Here is an 18,012-nt window from a genome sequence, read left to right as displayed (position 1 = left end):
ATCCCAGCTCATTGAGAAGGAGTGAAGGACACAAGGCTCTCCTCAGCCTCAGAGAGCACAGAGCTGCATGCCCCAGCCTGGAGCCCCACACATGCTGTCAAGACACCCCACAAGGCTCAGTGGACAGCCCCAGCCCACCCCTGAGCCAGGCTTTATGGACAGAAACCCCCCCAGACACCCCTGTGTATGCCAGGAGCAGCAGCTGCCCCCACTCACCTGCAAAGGCACCCGGCAGCTCTGGTTCTTCCCAGGCTCTGTACAGACAGAGAGTGTGAACCAAAGAATGCTCCCCTCAGCAAAAACAGGGGAACAGTCCTATTGCCTTTTCTGTCCCCTCCCTAAGGTACTCAGAACAGGGAGAGATATTCCTGATATCCTTCCTGGCTCCTCAGCAGCGAGGCAGAGGCCAGTTTTGGGGTCATTCCTGGGGGCAGAGGGGATGTGCCTGAGGGAAGAATCTGCCAATACAGCTTCACTGTTAGGGTTTCAGCCTCTCAGAGTTGCAGTGCCTGAACAAATTACCTCAGGGAACCCAGGAAATAAGAGTTTCTGTAGAGTCACAGAACAGTTTGAGTTGGAAGGGAGCTTAAAACTCATCTCACTTAAATTTCATCTCATTCCAACCCCCTGCCATGGGCAGGGACACCTTCCACTCCCCCAGGTTGCTCCAAGCCCCATCCAACCTGGCCTTGGACATTTCCAGGGATGGGGCAGCCCCAGCTCCTCTGGACACCCTCTGCCAGGGCCTCACCACCCTCTCAGATGAGCTGTCACAAGTGACACAACTTCAGTGTGTGTGTTCCCTCTGCCCACAATGCACAGTTTTATAGCCAGGAAAAAGGAAACATTTTCAGCATTTGATGGCAAAGGCCAATCTCCTCAGGGCATCAGTGCAAGGTTTGACAACACCAGTTCATTAGGGTGGCTCCACACAGGGGAGTTCCTGCTGGCAATGAATTCCACCTCTGCAGAGGAGCTGGAATTCAGGCTAGTAATGGAATATAGACACACAGCAGTGGAATAGCTGTAAGGAATCTGCACCTACAGCAAGAAAAACTTCCAAAATAAGGTATTAAATAACTTTAAAGCAAAACAGCTCAACAAACTGTTGGGTTCAACCAACACATAATTACCATCTTAAACCAAACCAGGATGAAGCCACCCAATTTCACCCACTGCCACCAGTGGAATCCCCTGGGGATAGCTCTCAGCACTGAGCTCACAGCCAAGGCCAGTCTGGAGCAAAGAGGAGCTAAAACCTGCAATCAGCAAAGCCCATAATAAACCCCAGTAAAAGAGGGTGAGCATTTATTTACCACAGAGAAGGAATGTGTTTGTCACTTGCTGGTTTTCACTGCATTTTGCTTTGCCACTTAACAAGCAGTAAATATAAATATTTATGGAATTATATATGGGAAGGGATATATATGTAGAGAGATAGAGAGAGACAGAGAGATGTATTTCTATAAAACTCCTTCTTCCTTATAAACACCACCATGGGGCTGAAGAGGAAAAAGATGTTCCCAGAAAAATGGGATGGAAATGTCCACTGACCTGACAGGGTGGGAGAAATGGAGAAGGGCACTTCCAACTTCAGACTCCCCTGTTAATTCAGAAAGTAGTGGAGGTTTGGGTTTTCTTTTCTTGCTAAATCCCAAGTCCCCACTTTAACCAAACCCAGCCTCCTCTCCTCTGCTGTTTTTCTGTTTTGTTTTGTGTTTGTAAAAGCAGCCAAGCCTGGCTTTTATCAAAGGGCCTGAATGTGTCTTTGTGTCACCACAACCAAAGGGAACCAAACCAGGGGGGTGGCTGTGCTGCTGCTGCTGCTCCACACAGAGCAGACCTCGTGTGTCTGATCATCTCCAGCACAGCCGCCTGTCCCCGGCACCGGGGATGCTGCGAGGCACCGATGCACTCTGACCTCCCTCCTGTGTGAAGAAATTGTTTAAAGACTGGGAACCTTGTCACTCTGAAAATGAAGCACAGCTCCTTGAAGTCTGGCTTAATTCACATTAAAGCAACCCTTGAAGAGCTCAAATACAGGCTTTCATCCTTAAAGTCAACTGGTTTGCATAAGCTCCCAAGTGGAGTTGAATAGCACTTCTTGGGGAATTTAACCATATCTTTGGAATTTTAAAAACCTGCTTTTATACAGTCCTGATCTACAAAATTGATAGATTCAAAATATATACATATTAAAAAAAAAAAAATAAAAAAAAAAAGAAAAGAAAAGGAAAGCACGTGGAAGGTTCAGAGCACCACTGCCCTCCCCCAGCACCCCCTGCCCAGGATGAGGGATGGGGCAGACTCACATGCAGTGATCACCCCAGTAATGAGGTGGACAAGCTGGACAAGCTCTGGTTTAGAATGCAAAGTTTAGGAGAAAAATTGAAAGAAGCAAATGAGCACAAGGAATCCCTGCACCCATGGCACAGATAAGCAACACTGTCCACACCAACAGAACCCAATCCTCCAGCAACAGCGGGCTTCCCATCTAATCCAATAAATAACCAGCAGCCTTCAGGCAAGCCACCAGCAGCTGCCAGTAGCCAAAAAGCCAGGATTTCTTCTAAGAAATGGGAACATACATTCCTAATTCCCTATCAAGGCCTATTTTTGCCATCAGCCATGCCCTGGAGTCCCTCTGGGATGGCGTGTTAGTCTCTTGACAGGGCTTCTGCGCAACACGGTTGAACATATTTAAATGTTTGCACAATAGGGCCCCAGAAGCATCATTATTTGGTACTAGTTACTGCCAAGACTTCCCAAAATATGAAGCAGATCATATCAATACCAACTGTTCTCATCCTCCAGACAGATCTGCTGGGGGAAAAGAAAAAAAAAGAAAAAGAAAAATCTGTTCAACATCTCCTCCAAGTTCTTCAGTGTCTCTGAGCAGTGAAGCAGCACAAACCTGCTCGAGCCTCCTGCACCAAGTGCGCTGGAATAGCATGAACGGGGACAGCTCAGAGACTGCACAAAATGGGGAGAAAACCCAGACAAAGGCGAGCCAGAAAGAAACATTTCCAGATGTACTGCTCTGACAGATCTCATCTCTTCTAGTATTTTTTTCGAAGTCTGACCACAAACACACAGATGGTTGGGAACATCATCGAACCTATTTAATTTTATTTTGTGAATACTTCTCTCTCCAACATGTCACCCTTGCTGAGAAGCCACCCAAGAGCCTGGGACATGAGGGGTAAAATTTTTATGTGGTGCACAAAATTTAATATGTCCACTCAGGGGCTCATGGCCTCTCTCTGTTGCTTGTACAGCCAACATCCACAGTTGTGCCACTGAGAGCCAGAAACAAAGGCAGAAATGTGGAATTTCTTGCAATGCACAGGAAACATCACACATGGGCTGGAGCCCAGTCCACCACTGGAGTTACCTTGACATAAATGGTCCCAGTAAACTTGCACTGAAGGGAACCTTCAGATGAACAAAGTCCCAAAGTCAGTGGCTCTTGCCATAGGGTTGCTCAAGTGGGTTAAAAAGTAATTTGTGTCACACAACCAGCCTCAGGTAAAGACTGGCTTTTCTTGGCCTTCATGTCTTGCCATGATTGCAATCATTGTGAAAAAATAAACCATCAAGGGTAGCTCCCATTCAGCAGAAGCCAAGTTCTTTTAATGCCTTCAATATGTAATTACATAAATAGACCAAATTCAAAAGTGAGCCAGAAACATGAACAACAGCTTCAACTTCAACCAACACAGCCCCACAACCCTACCCCAACCAAGACTCTGTATGGCATACAACATGAATGTGAGGTCTTTCACAAACACATCCCTACCTCATCTTTGTGGGGAAAAAAGTGAATTCCTGACACCAACTCAGCATTCAAGGCAGTGGTGGGGCTCTCCAGAGCCCTCTTCTGTCAGTCCTCTGGCTACACTCAATTCCTCCAGCACATGCAGCTTTTTCTCCTTCTTGCCCCAAATGGTCACATTTTAAAAAGCAAACAAGCACATGCAGGGGGGCATTGGGGATCTGTCATTCCTGCAGTTCCAGCAGCTCTGTGCCTCGTTCCTACACAAGGCCGTGAGCTTGCTCCATCTGCCCCAGGGATGAAACCCAAGAAGCACATTGTGCTGCACAGGCTGCCAAAGCCGGGTGTTCAGGGGCATCTTGGCACCAGCACCTCTTCTGCCACATGATGAAACAGACTGATGCTGACAACAAGGAACAGGTGGAGGCTTGGTTAGGTCGTTAACCACGTGAGTGCATCCTGTAAACTGCATTAAGCCAAGTGCTCATACCCACCAGTCCATGCTGGGGTGGGAAGGCACAGCCTGCAGAGACCATTGCTCCCCCCAGGCTGGGTGCTGAGTGGGATTACCCTGGGCTCATGCTGGGAAGTGACGAGAATTGTTGCCTCCTGGGTCCAATTTAGAAAAGCAGAAAGCAATCCAGCCTTTTTACAGTCTAGTTTATCATGGTAGGACAGGTGCAATGCAAAAAAGATCAGCAATTGAATCTGTGTCCTCATGCTGCTTCTCCTTGCAGTGGATCTCCACGAGGACCTGCCACTCACACTGGTGCACCTTGAGCTCATTTGATGGTTCCTGCACCTGCTCCAGCCCAGGATGCCACCACGTGCATCCCTGCCACCCCACCCAGCCCCCCTTGGCCAAGGGACCCAGGGACACCACTGCAGCAATGCTGTTTCCAGATTCCTCACAACCATGGACGGACAAACCTGTGGCCAAACTCTTCACTCTGGCTGCTTTGAAAATAGCTATTCATTGATTTTCTACAGCCAGCCTGGCTTCATGAAAAACTGGCTTTGTGAAAAGCGAGGTGCAGGAGTATCCCAATGTCAGAACTGCCTCTCCCTTAGCACATGTGGGGACAAACCTGCTGGTGTCACAGCACCTTCCCATGGAGCAAGGTCTGGGCGCTCTGAGTATCAGACTTGATCTAGACAGACAGCTACTGCAATAAAGGTAACAGAAAATAACAGACAACAGTTTCCTGATCACTGTTTTCTGTCTGAAATAACACCTGGAGTCTTAAGTGTGATCACAACTGGTATGATCAGCTCTTGGCTTGGGTTGGGTTGGGTGGTAGTGGAAGGGAAAGGGATCCATGCTTGTGGCTGGTATTTGGATTCACACCCTGGTCTCTGTAATCCAGGCAAGCCACACTTCTCAGTGAGCAACTGTTGCAACATAATTACTTGGTTAAAATCCTGTTAGGATTCTCAGCTACAGCCAACTATGGGTATCACTCTCCAGTTCACCCTCCTGTCTCCCATGAAAATGTGGTGGTCAAAGCATGAGGAAATTTGCAATGTGAAGACACCACTGTTCAGGGACTGGAGCTCAGAACACTTTTCTTCAAGAAAACTCTATTTAACAAGTGCTGAAAGGGACTGTCTAACCCAGGAATCTATAAAATAACAAAAAAAAGCTACTGATAGATTTGCTCACCTTTTGACCCCAGCTGGCAACTAAGTACCACTGAGCTCTTTGCTGCTCCAGCCTTTATTCGAGTGTCAGGAGTGACAGAATTATATTTGGATCCTTTAAAGGGCACTACACCTACAGCCCCTGCAGTCAACAAAGTCAAACAAATGACCATGTCTTGGAGCAATGAAACAGGAGCAAACAAACAGCATTGGGGAAGAGAAGTGTTTCTGGTCCTGGCAATCAGGAGTCACCAGTTTTATGGATAGTTTAGGATATCTCAGGTGGGAATCCAAGGGAAGAGCTGGTGAGGCAAATGGGGCTATTTGTGCAGTCTTTGTCTGAGCTGGCACTCCCTGAAAGAGGCCAGAGGGAAGGTTAATTAATGGTACCTGTTGATGGATGACGTGTCACTCACCCAGGGCAGCAAGAGCAGATTAAAAACTTTCTTAACAGCTCCTCTGCTCGAGGTTCTGGTTGCTGTCACCTACACACCCCCAGCCGCAGGCACAGGTGATGGTGCTTCCTGTGCAGAGAGTATTTGTGCTATGTCAGTCATGAAATGTCAGCCTGGAGCTTCTTGTCCCAAAGAAATAAGGTGGCTTCAGGAGTACATCAGTGTCCCAAAATCATTTCTGTGCTAGAACCTGCTTCTATCAACACTGCATGACTGAAAAATTCAACCTAAGGCCTGTTGGGGTGAGATACATTCGTACCTTGTTACACCCAGGGTGGACAGGAGATGACAGAACTGCTGAGGAGGGATGGAGGTACAGGAGGTACCATGCCAGCACTGTCTGTTTTCAGTAATCAGCTCTGCACAGCCAAGTCACTGCTCACTTTGGGGACACTGATCCATCATTTGAACAAGAAAGAGGAAGAAAACAACTGGAAACTAATGGGAACTTCCCAGGTGAGTCAGTCCATGAACACTGAACCTGCTCCTCTCTGGAAAGGCAGCACTGAAGGGGTCGGCAGCAAAAAATATGTGCCTGGATAAATGACTTCATATGTCGAGACAAAGATAAAGTTACACAGAGCCTCTTGCGGAGGACGTGGTCATCAGGTTTATTTTTGTAGTTTTCATTACACTCAAAATAACTTTGGCAGACTTAGAAAAAATAAATTTTCAAAGCCTTCTCCTATTGATGTCAACAGTTTTAATTATTTTTTGCTGAAGTGGTCTAAAGGCAAATGCTGCTGGGATGGGCTGGTTCCTGGTGTACTGCTCCAGGCCTCTGTGTTCAAATGCTGGGGCTGCACCAAACACCACCAGGATAAATCCTGCCTCAGCCTCACTGGAAGATGCCTCCAGCCCATTTCCCTGCGACAGTGGTTTTGAGGCCAGACTGCCTTTTAGCTCGTGCTCTGCCTCGGTGTTAGAGGCGCCGTCAGCTCTGGGAATAACACTGGTTCTGTGCTATTTCCTGCCTCAGAAAGTCCTGACCACATCCAGCATTTAAAGTCACCTCGGTAGGACATTAAATGTCACTGCTGGCTGACACAGCAGCTGATCTGGGAGGTGCTGTGTGGATGGGTGTGGAACAGAGGACGTGCCCTCCCTCACACTCCAGCACACGGGGGAGCTCAGTTTGAGAGCAACCCCAAATTCCCAGACTCAAACCTTCCCTTTGCTGCACACCTGGCTGTTGCCTCCTGCTCCCACCACCACGAGCTCCTTGCAGGGGTGTGGAGCAGTACCAAAATAGTGAGCAGAGCACCCCTGACACTCCCATGACACACCTGGCTGCTGCTACCACCCCAACAACCCTCCCAGGACACACAGCAACCCAGAGGACCACCAGAAAGTCATTCCTCTTTCCAGGGGGACTTTGGGCTCCTTTCCCCGTTGCTGGCTGGCACCCACATGGCTGGGAGGAGATGCCAAACCAAGCAAGACTCCCTCTCCTCCATTTATTTCCATCTATTGCAACCACTCGAGAAAACAACCCCCTGACCTAAAGGTTTCCATCAATAAAGAATCCCGAAGCCAAAGCTTTGAGGTCCCAAGGATGAGGTGGGGACCCATCACTCTGTGGCAGCTGCTTCCCAGCACCTTCCAGTAAGATGATGGAGGGTGTCAGGGCCCATCCCAGGTAGCTCCTGGGAGAAGGAATGGGCAGCTCCTGCACATGTGGCGTGCAGACACGGCTCCAGATGTCCTTGGGGCCTTCCACAAATATCCAAAAGGGACTGGGGAATGGTCGCCAGGAAGGAGCTGATGGAAGGTAGCCAGCAGTCATTTCTATGCTCAAAGAGCATTTTTCCAAAAGTTGCTAAGGTCTGCAGATTGGATTTTTGAAGGAGTAAGATTTGAAAACACGTGAAACAGAAAGAAAGTGCCTGCATTTAAATGGCACCATTTGTCAAAAGTCCATCCCAGCCAGTTGTTCTTTGTTATTTAGATGCTTTAACACTTGGCTTGTGGCTCGTTTTTTAAAATCCTGGCACAGTCTTTTCTGTGCAGGAGAGAATTCTGATTGCATTTGTAAAAAAAAACAAACCCCCAAAAAATCCTGTTTATACTAATCATTAATTCCAAAGTCCCGGCCTCCTGTGGGCAAAGGCAGATGGAGAAAGCAAACCCTGCTGAAGCAAAGTGACTGGCAGGGGACAGAAAACAGAGGCAAAGGGGGATTCAGAAGACATTTTAGAACTTAAAGATTTTGTAAACCTCTTTGTCTCACTTTATATCATAGAAATTACAGAAAAATATTGAGTTTTCATGTCTTCAGTAGGCAGAAAAGGGTATCTTGAGGTGAGTGTAAGGAATACCTCAGAGGTTTAAGGTCAGTAGAAGCAAAGCAACTCAGAAAAGCAGAGAACACTGCTAATTAAAGATAAAAAAATTAATACTTGCTTATATTTTATATTTTTCAGTATCTATTGAAGTACCCTGAAGGACTCAGAAATGTGGCACTACAGGCCCAGACCCTGAAGATGCAATAACAGAGCTGCTGTCGCGGCAGAGCACAAAACAAAGAGCCAGAATTAGCAGAGCTGGGTTCATCCCATTTGGCCTCCTGGAAAACATCTGCCATTTGTCAGGACTACAAAGCCTCTCCCCCTTGATCTCCAGCAATTAGGGAAATTCTGTTGTGCTAATTACCTGGGGAGACAACACAGGGAGAAGGCAGATAGCGAGTGACACTCCAAGGCAACATTTACACCAGTAAAAACCAGGCAGATATTTCAACTTATTGGAAATCACAAAAAGTGCCACAACCTGCCTCCCAGGACAAGCTGGAGAACGCTGATCCCTGGGTATAAATTTAGGGTAAATATTTAAAAATATAATAATAATAAAAAAAATAAATTTATAAATAATCTAAGCAAGAGAGCCTCTGGAGCTGCTGAGTCTGCAGAGGTAGAGAGGGTTTGCCATGCTCGGCTTCCCCCAGTACACATGGTTTGAATTGCTGAGAAATGGAGCAATCCGCCGTCCTGCCGGCTGCAGCACCACTGCACTCCTGCTGCTGCCAAGCCATTATTGGGAAATATTTGTCACATATTAGCTGGAACATCAGATTACTACACTCAACATTTAACGCTGTTTTGTAATATATCCATACGTTCAAAAGCATATGACACCGTCTCAGCATGAATTCAAGATGAAAACAGGGATATGCATCATCCAGCAGCCAGGAAATTTGGAGTTAAGGCTCCAGAGGTACTGTTAAATAAAAAAGGCACATGGAAACACAATGCATACGTAGAAATACTCAGTGCAAGAGCAGCCAACGGAGCTGGAGCTTTTCACACCCTCAGTCCACAATTCAGCAAGGACCAGCTGCTGGGCAAGGCACGCTCTGTGGACTGGGGCTGGTTTAAGCCTTTTTTTACTGGATTTAAGGAAACATTTGCTCTCAAGCTCTAGTGAGGTTCATCCAGCACCTTGAACCTCGAGGGACCTGTTCTCACAGAGCTTGAAGACTTTTGGCACAGCAAATACCACCTTTAACAAGAGCCTTTTGCACCTGAGGCTTTAAAAGACTGTTAAAATTACAAGGTGGGAAAAATAAAAGATAATCCTCAAAAAAACATATATATGAGAAGGCTGCCAGATCCCACACGACTGATAAACAAATTGTTTACCAGTGTGAAGTTTTAGTCTTGCCTTCCAGCCACCTCCCAGTGCTCATCAGCTGAAGGCTGTCCCAAATGCCAGCGTCCCCGCACCTGCTGCGCTTCATCCTGCAGCAAAGGCTTTGTGAGGATCCCACCAGAGAAAGGCTGAACACAAGGGGACGAGGGGCCTCTCTGCAAAGTATTACAGGCCTGGCTTAGGGAATGACAATAGCACAAGTATTAAGCTGCTGTTTCCCTGTGAGACAACATATGGGGACAGCCTGTCCTGGCGCCCGCAGCGTCCAACCGCTGCCACCCCGTCCCAAATAGCTGAGGGGACTCGAAGGCCATGTTCGTCCCCAGAGTGGGGTCACCAGGCTGTCACAGCGTTCCCGAGCCTGACCCACACTCAGTCCAGCTGCCTCAACTCCCCAAGGATGCTCTCCTCTCCCTCAGCCACAAAAATGCCCGAACCACAAAGGACTCAAAGTGACACAAAGTTGTTGTCATACTCCCCCGCATCGCCTTGGCTGAATGAATAAAGCAAAACTCAAAGCAGTGCACAGATGCTCAGAGCAACTGCAGAAGCAACTTTTTGAAGCATGCTCAGCATTCGAGAAAGAAATGTTATTTTCCAAGCTTTTAAAAATATATTCTTTTAATTATCTTTTTTTTTTCAAATTGTTACTACTTCCAAGGTCAGGTTGCATAGGGCTCCGAGAAACCTGACCTAGCTGGAGATGTCCCTGACTGCTGCAGGGCAGTTGGACTAGATGATTTGAGAAGAATCCTTCTTTGATTTCTTCTGCCGATCGCGATCTCTCCGTGGCCCTGCCGAAACCGCCGGGCCCCCTCTGCCGGCCGCCGGCCCCTCGGAGCCGCAAAAAGCCCGAGGGTCCCACTCTAGAAACCAACCCAGCTGTGCCCTGTGACCAAACAGGTGACTTCCTATGGACCACAAAGCACAAAATGGGTCAGTTTGGGGGTTTTTCTGGGAGGGAAGGGTGTTTGTCTTTCGTGTGTGTTTTACAAGTAGTGATATATGATTTCTCTGTAGTCGGAATAACTTGACCCTCATTTAACTTTTAAGTGGATTGTTGTCATCTTGTTCAAAACTGCTTTGGATATGTAGCAAGTCAATTGTATCAAAACAGCGCCCTGAAAACAACCCCCACCCCCTCAAATCCAAACAAACCCCAAATTGACTCACTTTTAGGAAACCCCAAACTCACTTCTAGGAAAAATGGGGGCTTGTTTAAAAGGAGCCCAGCTGGCAAGGCCAGCCCAGAGCATGTGTTTGCTCCTGCAGTGCCCAGGGGTGGGTCTGCGGGGCAGCTGGTCCAGAGAGGCACCAAGGGAGGGCCCACACCTGCATGGCAGCACAGACACAATCCTCATCCCCAGCTCTCCCTCCCCAGCTTGCTTTAAATCCAGTCGTAATAAGGAATCCTTAAGCTTGGCAGCGTTATTGGCAGAGGAAAGCTCCCCAGCCCTGATGCTCAGGATACCCACCAGCTGCCCATGGGAAGCAGGAGTGGGGCTGGCAGCATCTCCCCATCCCCTCCACAAGGAAATTTTCCTTTCTCCAGGGGCTGCTTTCCCAGTGCAAATTGAAGCTTAGCTGTCGGTCTGCAACCTGGCTTAGCTCAGCAGCGAATGCCAGTGAGGGCCACAAGCTCTCAGATGTTTCCAGACCAAGCTCTTTAACTACATATCAGAAGGCAATTCAGCCTTTTTCAGGAGAAAGAGGAAAAAAATGAAACACAGCTAAAGATGTCTTTGATTTGCGCAAAAACAGCCAGAAGGCTTCAGGACAGTCCAGCAGCACATCCTTACCTGAGCTCCCCGCAGTGGTGGCCAGGAGCAGCCACTGATGGGACATTTCCTACCCACCAGGAAGTCACTTCTCCTTCCCTCTGCTCACAAATTACTTTGACGTTTGTTACTAATGACTGTAACGAGCATTTCAGCAGCACGTGGGAAAACCTTCTCCTTCCTCTCTTCCCCCCATCTCCCAAACACAGCAACCAGCAACCCAGTGACCCAGAACAGAGTTGGGACTTCCCTGGACAAAAGAAGCCTCTTCAATCCCAATTGCTTTCTGCAGAGCAAAGGAAAAGCCTCTTGACCACTTAAGCACACCAGTAGCACACCCTGTTTGCCTAGACCAGAGAAAGGCACAGCCCCAGAGTCCCATGAGGTTGGTGGACTTGATGGGTCTGTGCATCATAAGAGGGAAATCTGATTTAACCACCTTGAAAAGAGCTGAAAATAAGCAGGATTTGTTTCTCAGTTGATGGGTTTTGTTACTAGGCAGTGAGGCACACAGGGAGCTTTCCACCAGAAAAGCAGTGAGTACGTTTGAGAGCATCATTAGTGAAATGTTTCTGAGATTAAACATCATCTTACGGAGGAAAAAAGCTTTTTTTTTTTTTTTTCTTTTTCTTTTGTGTGTGCTGTGAATATGGACTAACACTGTGTGTTTTGGTACAATTTGTATCCAGGGTGGCAGGAAAAATTGACCCTGCCCCTTTCCCTAGTCTGCCATCCTCATGTAGCATTTACTGTTTGTATATTTTCTTTAAAACTAGAATGGAACTCTCTGCTGCTTGGAAGTCCTTGTAACACCCTGTGAATTCTCCCCCATCAAAGTGCTGCACATCTTTCACCCATCTTTTGCTATTTTTGTGAAAAGAAAAAAAGAATAGAAAAGCTCCAAGGTGCCCCAAGCTCAAAGGCAGTCACAGCCTTCAGTGTGACAGCAGAGCACTTCATAGAACATTTCTATAAAGGAGGTTCCTTTACAAACTAATCTAAGCTGTTTATTGTTTCCAAGGAGCATGCACTTCCACGGCAGAACAGGAAGTTTTGACAGTTTTAGAAGTTCATTAAACTCTGGGAGGAAATTTAAACAATCGGTGACAGCTTTCCTACAGCAAAAGAAGTCGCTGCCCTATGAAAAGGCAGAGAGGCTGCAGCTTTTAATTATCACACTTGCATTAAGCCCCAGTGATTTTGTTACTACTTCTAAATTGTTTTGGCCCAACACCCAGCGCTCAACAACCCAGTCAAGTTCTTCACTCTTCTATTCTTATAGCCAAACGTCGCTTTTGTCCAAACCTCAAACTCCTTGATCTGTTAACAGGCCAAAGCAAGGCACTGGGAGATGTTAACAGTCTCAAGCACAAGAGTGCTTCAGCTCGGGAAAAACACTTCTTACCATGTTTTCCTCCCTGGAAAGGAGCATATAAACCAGGAGAGGGGGAGCTCAGTGGGTGCAGTGGGCAGGCAGGTGGCCCTGGGTGGTGTGGCTGTGCTGGAACCTCGGTACCTACCTGGGGGGCACACGCAGTCTGATGGGGCCTCTCGCGCTGCCCGCAGCTTCACAAGTCCTTCGCCGAGTTTCTGTTTGGAGGGGGAATGAAAACAGCCTTTAGAGAGTGTGTTATACCTAAACACAGACTGTGCATGCATGTCGACATCCAAACCATCCAGCTGCCTTCCAGGGAGGGGTAATGGTTTCATCCTGTGATGTTCAGCCTCCTTAGGTAATACACCACGCTATGGTAGTACATAAATATTAAATGTTTCAGAGCAGGAGCAGCCTACAGCCCTCATGTGGAGCAGGCACACTCCTCCTGCATGTCCCAAAGTCCCTTGTGCTAAGCTCCATTGGCAGGATTCATCCTGAGCTCCTTTACAAGTCCCATGTTCAGGCATGACCTGATTTGATTGATTTTGTACTTAAAATTCATGCTCTGTGGAGTATTAGAAGTTTCTTTAGCAGAGGGATGAGGTGGAGGACAGTCAAGACTGGAGTGCTCACCCACTCTCAGGCCTACCCAAAGCCAGTGTTTCCATCCCCAAAGTCAAAAACTCATCAATGGGACAACTAGAACACATGAAGATTCACAAAACTAGAGCAGTGTCTACGTGGCATATTGCAGGCAGATGTGTGCACACTCTGCCTAAGCCAACGAGACTGTTCGTGCCTGCATTTAGCCCAGTGCCAAGCCCAAGTTAATGAGCCTGATGACAGGTACATTACATTAGATCAGGCACACTCCCTGCCTGGGACAGCCCAGCAAGGGTGGGAACAGCTCATCTTCACCCACAATCTTCACTCTCCAGGTCCTCCAGGAATGCCCTGTCCTACCTAAAATACTTGTCAAAAGACAAACCAATGATCTGATAACTGGAGTCCCTACATTTCAAAGAGAAAAAACTCAACGTACTTATTCAGTTTAGTGAATAGCTCAGGGTGTTAAGACTTGACATTGTACAACTGAGACCCAGTCCCTTTTCAAATATTTGAACACTTTGGACTATTCAGGAATTAGGCTGCCTGTGAATTAGGTTATTTTCTTTCTGTTCTGAGGATTAAATAGTTTTATCTGTTGTTGAAATCCTATGCTTCCTCTATCTGCTTGGCTGCGATGCTAAGAGGTCTTGAAAGTATCAAAATGGTTTCATATCACCTGACAGAGAAGTTGTCTTAAAGGAAAGTATAAATACCAGAATGATCCAGCTGCCTTCTGCAAAACATACACTTTCCTTGAGAAAATGTGGCAAAAAAAACACCTAAGGAGATTTTTCTGACAGCCACCTGAAGTCTAAAGGTTACAGAGTTGTTCAAGTTTTATCTGTTTACTTATATATTACTTTTAAAGTAATTTGGATGATGAAGATGCTCGAGGAAATGTAAATAAGCTCTCCCATATTTTTAGTTCAGCAGGCATCACTGGGAACAGCAGAGGAGATCTGAATCCTGGAGCAAATCCTCTGTTCTCCCATTGAATTGTTCTTGTCGTGAAACTGATTAATCTGGACACTGCAGACAATAAATCCTTTGTGAACAAAACGGTCCAGCTTTGTTTACAACAACTGGATGTTACTATAATCCTCCCGTTAATATTTTCCCTCCAGTGTGAAAACTACACACTTGGAGCTGGGGTTTTTGACACAGAGCAAGTGGAGATGTTGCCACGTCTGGACTGTGCTGTTGGCAGTGTTTCAGAGGGCATGAAGGCAGGAGCCTGCAGCATGTCCCACTAACGGGACGAGCCAAGGGAAGGGCAAGGTCCTGCCACAGTCAAATCAGCAATTTCTCCTGAGCTACACGGATGCCTGTCACAGAGCCAGAAACTAAATCCTAGCTGTCCAAATTGGCTTTCATTACCCTAACTACACACTTATCCTTCCTTTATTATTTCCTATCCTCTTTAACTTGCCAAACATTTAAACAGCGCTAAAAGGAACAGAGCCAGCGTGTTGGTGTTGTATTTGCTGCTCTCTGTACACAGCTCTGCCGTAAATTATGCCAGCAAAGCCCTTGATTGGTACATGGAGTAAAGCTTTTTGGGTCGTAGCAGAGAACAAAGGATGCTGGGTCATGCACAGAGAGCGTATGGAGCTTTGGTTTCACTTCTGAAATACTGTGGTAAACTTCAAAGGAGGACCAACTCAGAATTTAACAAAAAAACTGACCCCAGGCATCAGTTGATATTCATGATGATGGAAATAGTCTCTGGCTCTCCAGAAACTCTCAAGCACAGAAAGGGCAGGAGTTGCTTGAAAAGCGAGCGGTCTTATGTAACAGTTTGGGCAAGAAACACTTTCCGAAACTTTACCATAAATTAAGAGGTTCATTTAAAATGACCATTAATAGATAGTGCAATTACTACTATGAATTCCTCAAATTTGTTCCCTGATTCAGAATTTTCTTTAGTATTGACAAAAGTTTGGTCATACTAAATGTTTCAACAAGCTCACTCTTCCATTAGAAACCCAATTATGTGGTTTTGCTTTATTTTCCCCTGTACAAGCTCCATCTGAGCATTCCCAGTACAAAACAAGCTTTCCACACTTAACTAAATCTCAGCAAGAGGTTGCACATGATCTTAGGAAGTGCCACAGAAACCATTCCCATTGCTAAGCACATTTATTGGAGTAATTGGAACAGAACCACTGCCACAACCGGCAGGCTAATTCCTGCCTGGAGAAAAGACGTTAACTAGAGGCTGTGATTACGCCTCACAGGCACCCCCCCTGGTCTGGTATTCAGGGTTTTCACAAAAATATTTTAACATTTCACTTTTATCGAGGCACATCAATGCAACCAAGTTTCCAGGCAAAAGGACATGCCGTGGTGGTGCCAGCAATACCCTCACCCTACCTCCAACAGCAACACACAGCATGAGGAATTGTCTCTCCATGCCCCCAGCACTGCCTCCATCCCTGCTCACAGCCCCAGAGCTTTCACAGAGCTCCACACAGAAATACATTTTTGCATGATTTAGGCTTCGTGGTTGTCATGATTTTAATGCATGTTTTGCATCCCAGTCAGGCCATTAATAAAATCCCAGTGTAAAACCTTCCCCAGATGTCAGAACTGATCACTCAGGGGTGCCCTTCAGCAGCCCCACAAGCCGTGTTGAATCATGCTGAACTTTATGAACTACTGTTTATACAAATCCAGCAAACCAACTGTGGGATCTTCAAGTATTTCCTATGAGTGATGGAGCCCTTCACGTCCCCCTTGCCTGTAAAAAGCCCCAAACCTAAACACCAGAATCAGGAAAAAGATAACCCTGGGATAAAGTGTAACTTCTCCAAGAGATTTGGATTAGTTAGACACCAAAAAGGGCATCAGTGTGGATAATAGTTCTCCAAGTAGGGGAAATTGTTCAGCACAGAAATATTTATTGAATAATTTCAGAAAACCCCAGGACTGAAAGTGAAGTAACTAGTGGCGGTATCCTCTGCCTGCCATAAATCAGTTCTGCACTGCCAGACCACAATACTCTGACAGACAGTCCAGATAGCGGGGATCACGTTCATAATTTCTAACAAGGAAATTATGGTCCATTAAATCCCAAGATACATAGTTAAAGTACTCGGGTTACCTATGTCAGTGAATAGAATAAGGGGGAAAGTCGCATGTCCTCTAACCTTCGACTGCCGGCCCTTCACCTGGGGCGCTTTTTTTTCTAAACAAGGTGGGCTCTGCCACGCCTCGCCCTACGCCTGATTCATGGAAACGGCAACAAAAAGAGTAAAGTTTGGTAAAAGGGAAGAAGTTTTTCAGAGAGGAGGAGAAGCGGGTGAAACACGGAGTGAACCCCGTGGCGGAGCGGGGCCGGAGCGCCTTCCCCGATCGTGCGCGCCCGCCCGCGCCGCCTCTCACTCACCTCACGGAAAAGCTGCTCCACGCGGGGCTGCAGCGCGTCCAGCAGCGGCCCGTGGCCGGCGGCGCCCCGCTCCTCCAGCGCGGCCAGCCGGCCCTGCAGCTCCGCCGTCTTGGCGCCCAGCAGCAGGCACACGGCCACGGCGGTGAGCGAGAGCAGCAGGCACAGCGCGGAGGTGGCGGTGCCCGCCGCGCCGGCGGCTCCGCTGCCGCTGCCCGCGCTCATCGCGCCGCGCTCCGCGCCGCTGCGCGGGGTCCCGCTCGGCTGCCGCCCGCCTCCCGCCGCCGGCGCATCCAGCGCCGCCCCGTGCGCGCCGCGGGCGTGGGGCCGGAGCTGCGGAGCGGCCGCTCTCCTGCGCTCGCCCCGCCAGCCCGGGTCTTAAACGGAGGAAGAGGGGGGTGGCGGCTCCCCCGCCGCCTCCCCCCGCGCTGGGGAAGGGGGGATGCTCCGAGCGCGGCCCGCCGCCCCCCATGGGGCATTACGCGGAGCAGATCCCACCCCCGCTGCCCGGCCCCCCGCGGGGACCGCTCCTCACGGCCTCGTCCCCGCCCGCCCGCGGCCCTCGGGGTCCCGCCCGTGCTGCACGACATCCACTCCGGAGCGCAGGGTGCCCGGCCGGGCGGCCCCGCTCCGGTGCCGGTAGCTGCGCTGCCCGCGGCGGGGGCGGCGGCGGGCGCGGGCCGGGCGCCCTCCAGCGGGCTCCCCCCGCCGGGAGAGGGGCCCGGGCCCGGCTGTCCTGGAGCCCGCGACCTCCGAGAGGTGTCACCCGGCCGGGAGCTTTGCACCTTCTGCCCTACAGCCCGTCTGCGCCGCGATCTGTTCTAATGAAGAGACCGTACCCGGAACCCCACTACGCACTACAGTGTAGTAACTCGCTGTTACTTCAGTGGAGTGCTCCATCCACTTTCGCAGCCTTTGAACGAGAGAAAACTGCTCACAGATAAGCACTGAGCATCCACATATTGTCGTGCTTTTTCCTTGCTGTTACACAGAGCATTAAAACTCTCAACTGACCTATATAACATCCTCCTGCAACTTAATGATTGTCAAGATTCTAAGCACATGGTATACAAATCCCAGCGTATTCTTTTCCCTCTAGACAAAGACACTTACCCTTAGAGGTGTAATTCTTATTTCTAGGATAGGTGATTGAAGCCTAGGACAGAGCATGGAAATGCTGCCATGTCAGTAACGTTACCAATGTCAGCTTCTAATTAAGTTTGTTAATAAAACACACGCACGCACACAGGGACAGTGTAGCTATCAGGCTTCTTGTAGCTATTTCCAAAGCCATTAAACGAGGAAAATCCATAGCATTTGCTGACAATCAGTTCCTGCTCTCT

The 18,012-nt window shown here is 48.2% G+C and overlaps 1 protein-coding gene across 1 annotated transcript; it reads right to left on the bottom strand.

The window, feature by feature from the left end:
* Nucleotides 1-10,251: 10,251 nt before the first annotated feature.
* LOC117245122 (collagen alpha-1(XXIII) chain-like) lies at nt 10,252-16,894 on the bottom strand. The gene is made up of 3 exons (XM_033517776.1): nt 16,673-16,894; nt 12,818-12,887; nt 10,252-10,430 (listed from the first exon to the last, which is right to left on the bottom strand). The coding sequence occupies exons 1-3, from the start codon at nt 16,892-16,894 to the stop codon at nt 10,252-10,254; spliced, it is 471 nt and encodes a 156-aa protein (XP_033373667.1).
* Between the last annotated feature and the right edge of the window lie 1,118 nt (nt 16,895-18,012).

This window comes from Parus major, chromosome 13 (genome assembly GCF_001522545.3).
Source record: "Parus major isolate Abel chromosome 13, Parus_major1.1, whole genome shotgun sequence".
Taxonomy (NCBI): Eukaryota; Metazoa; Chordata; class Aves; order Passeriformes; family Paridae; genus Parus; species Parus major.
Note: the sequence above shows the minus strand (reverse complement) of the source record. Positions and strands in the feature narration are given on the sequence as shown.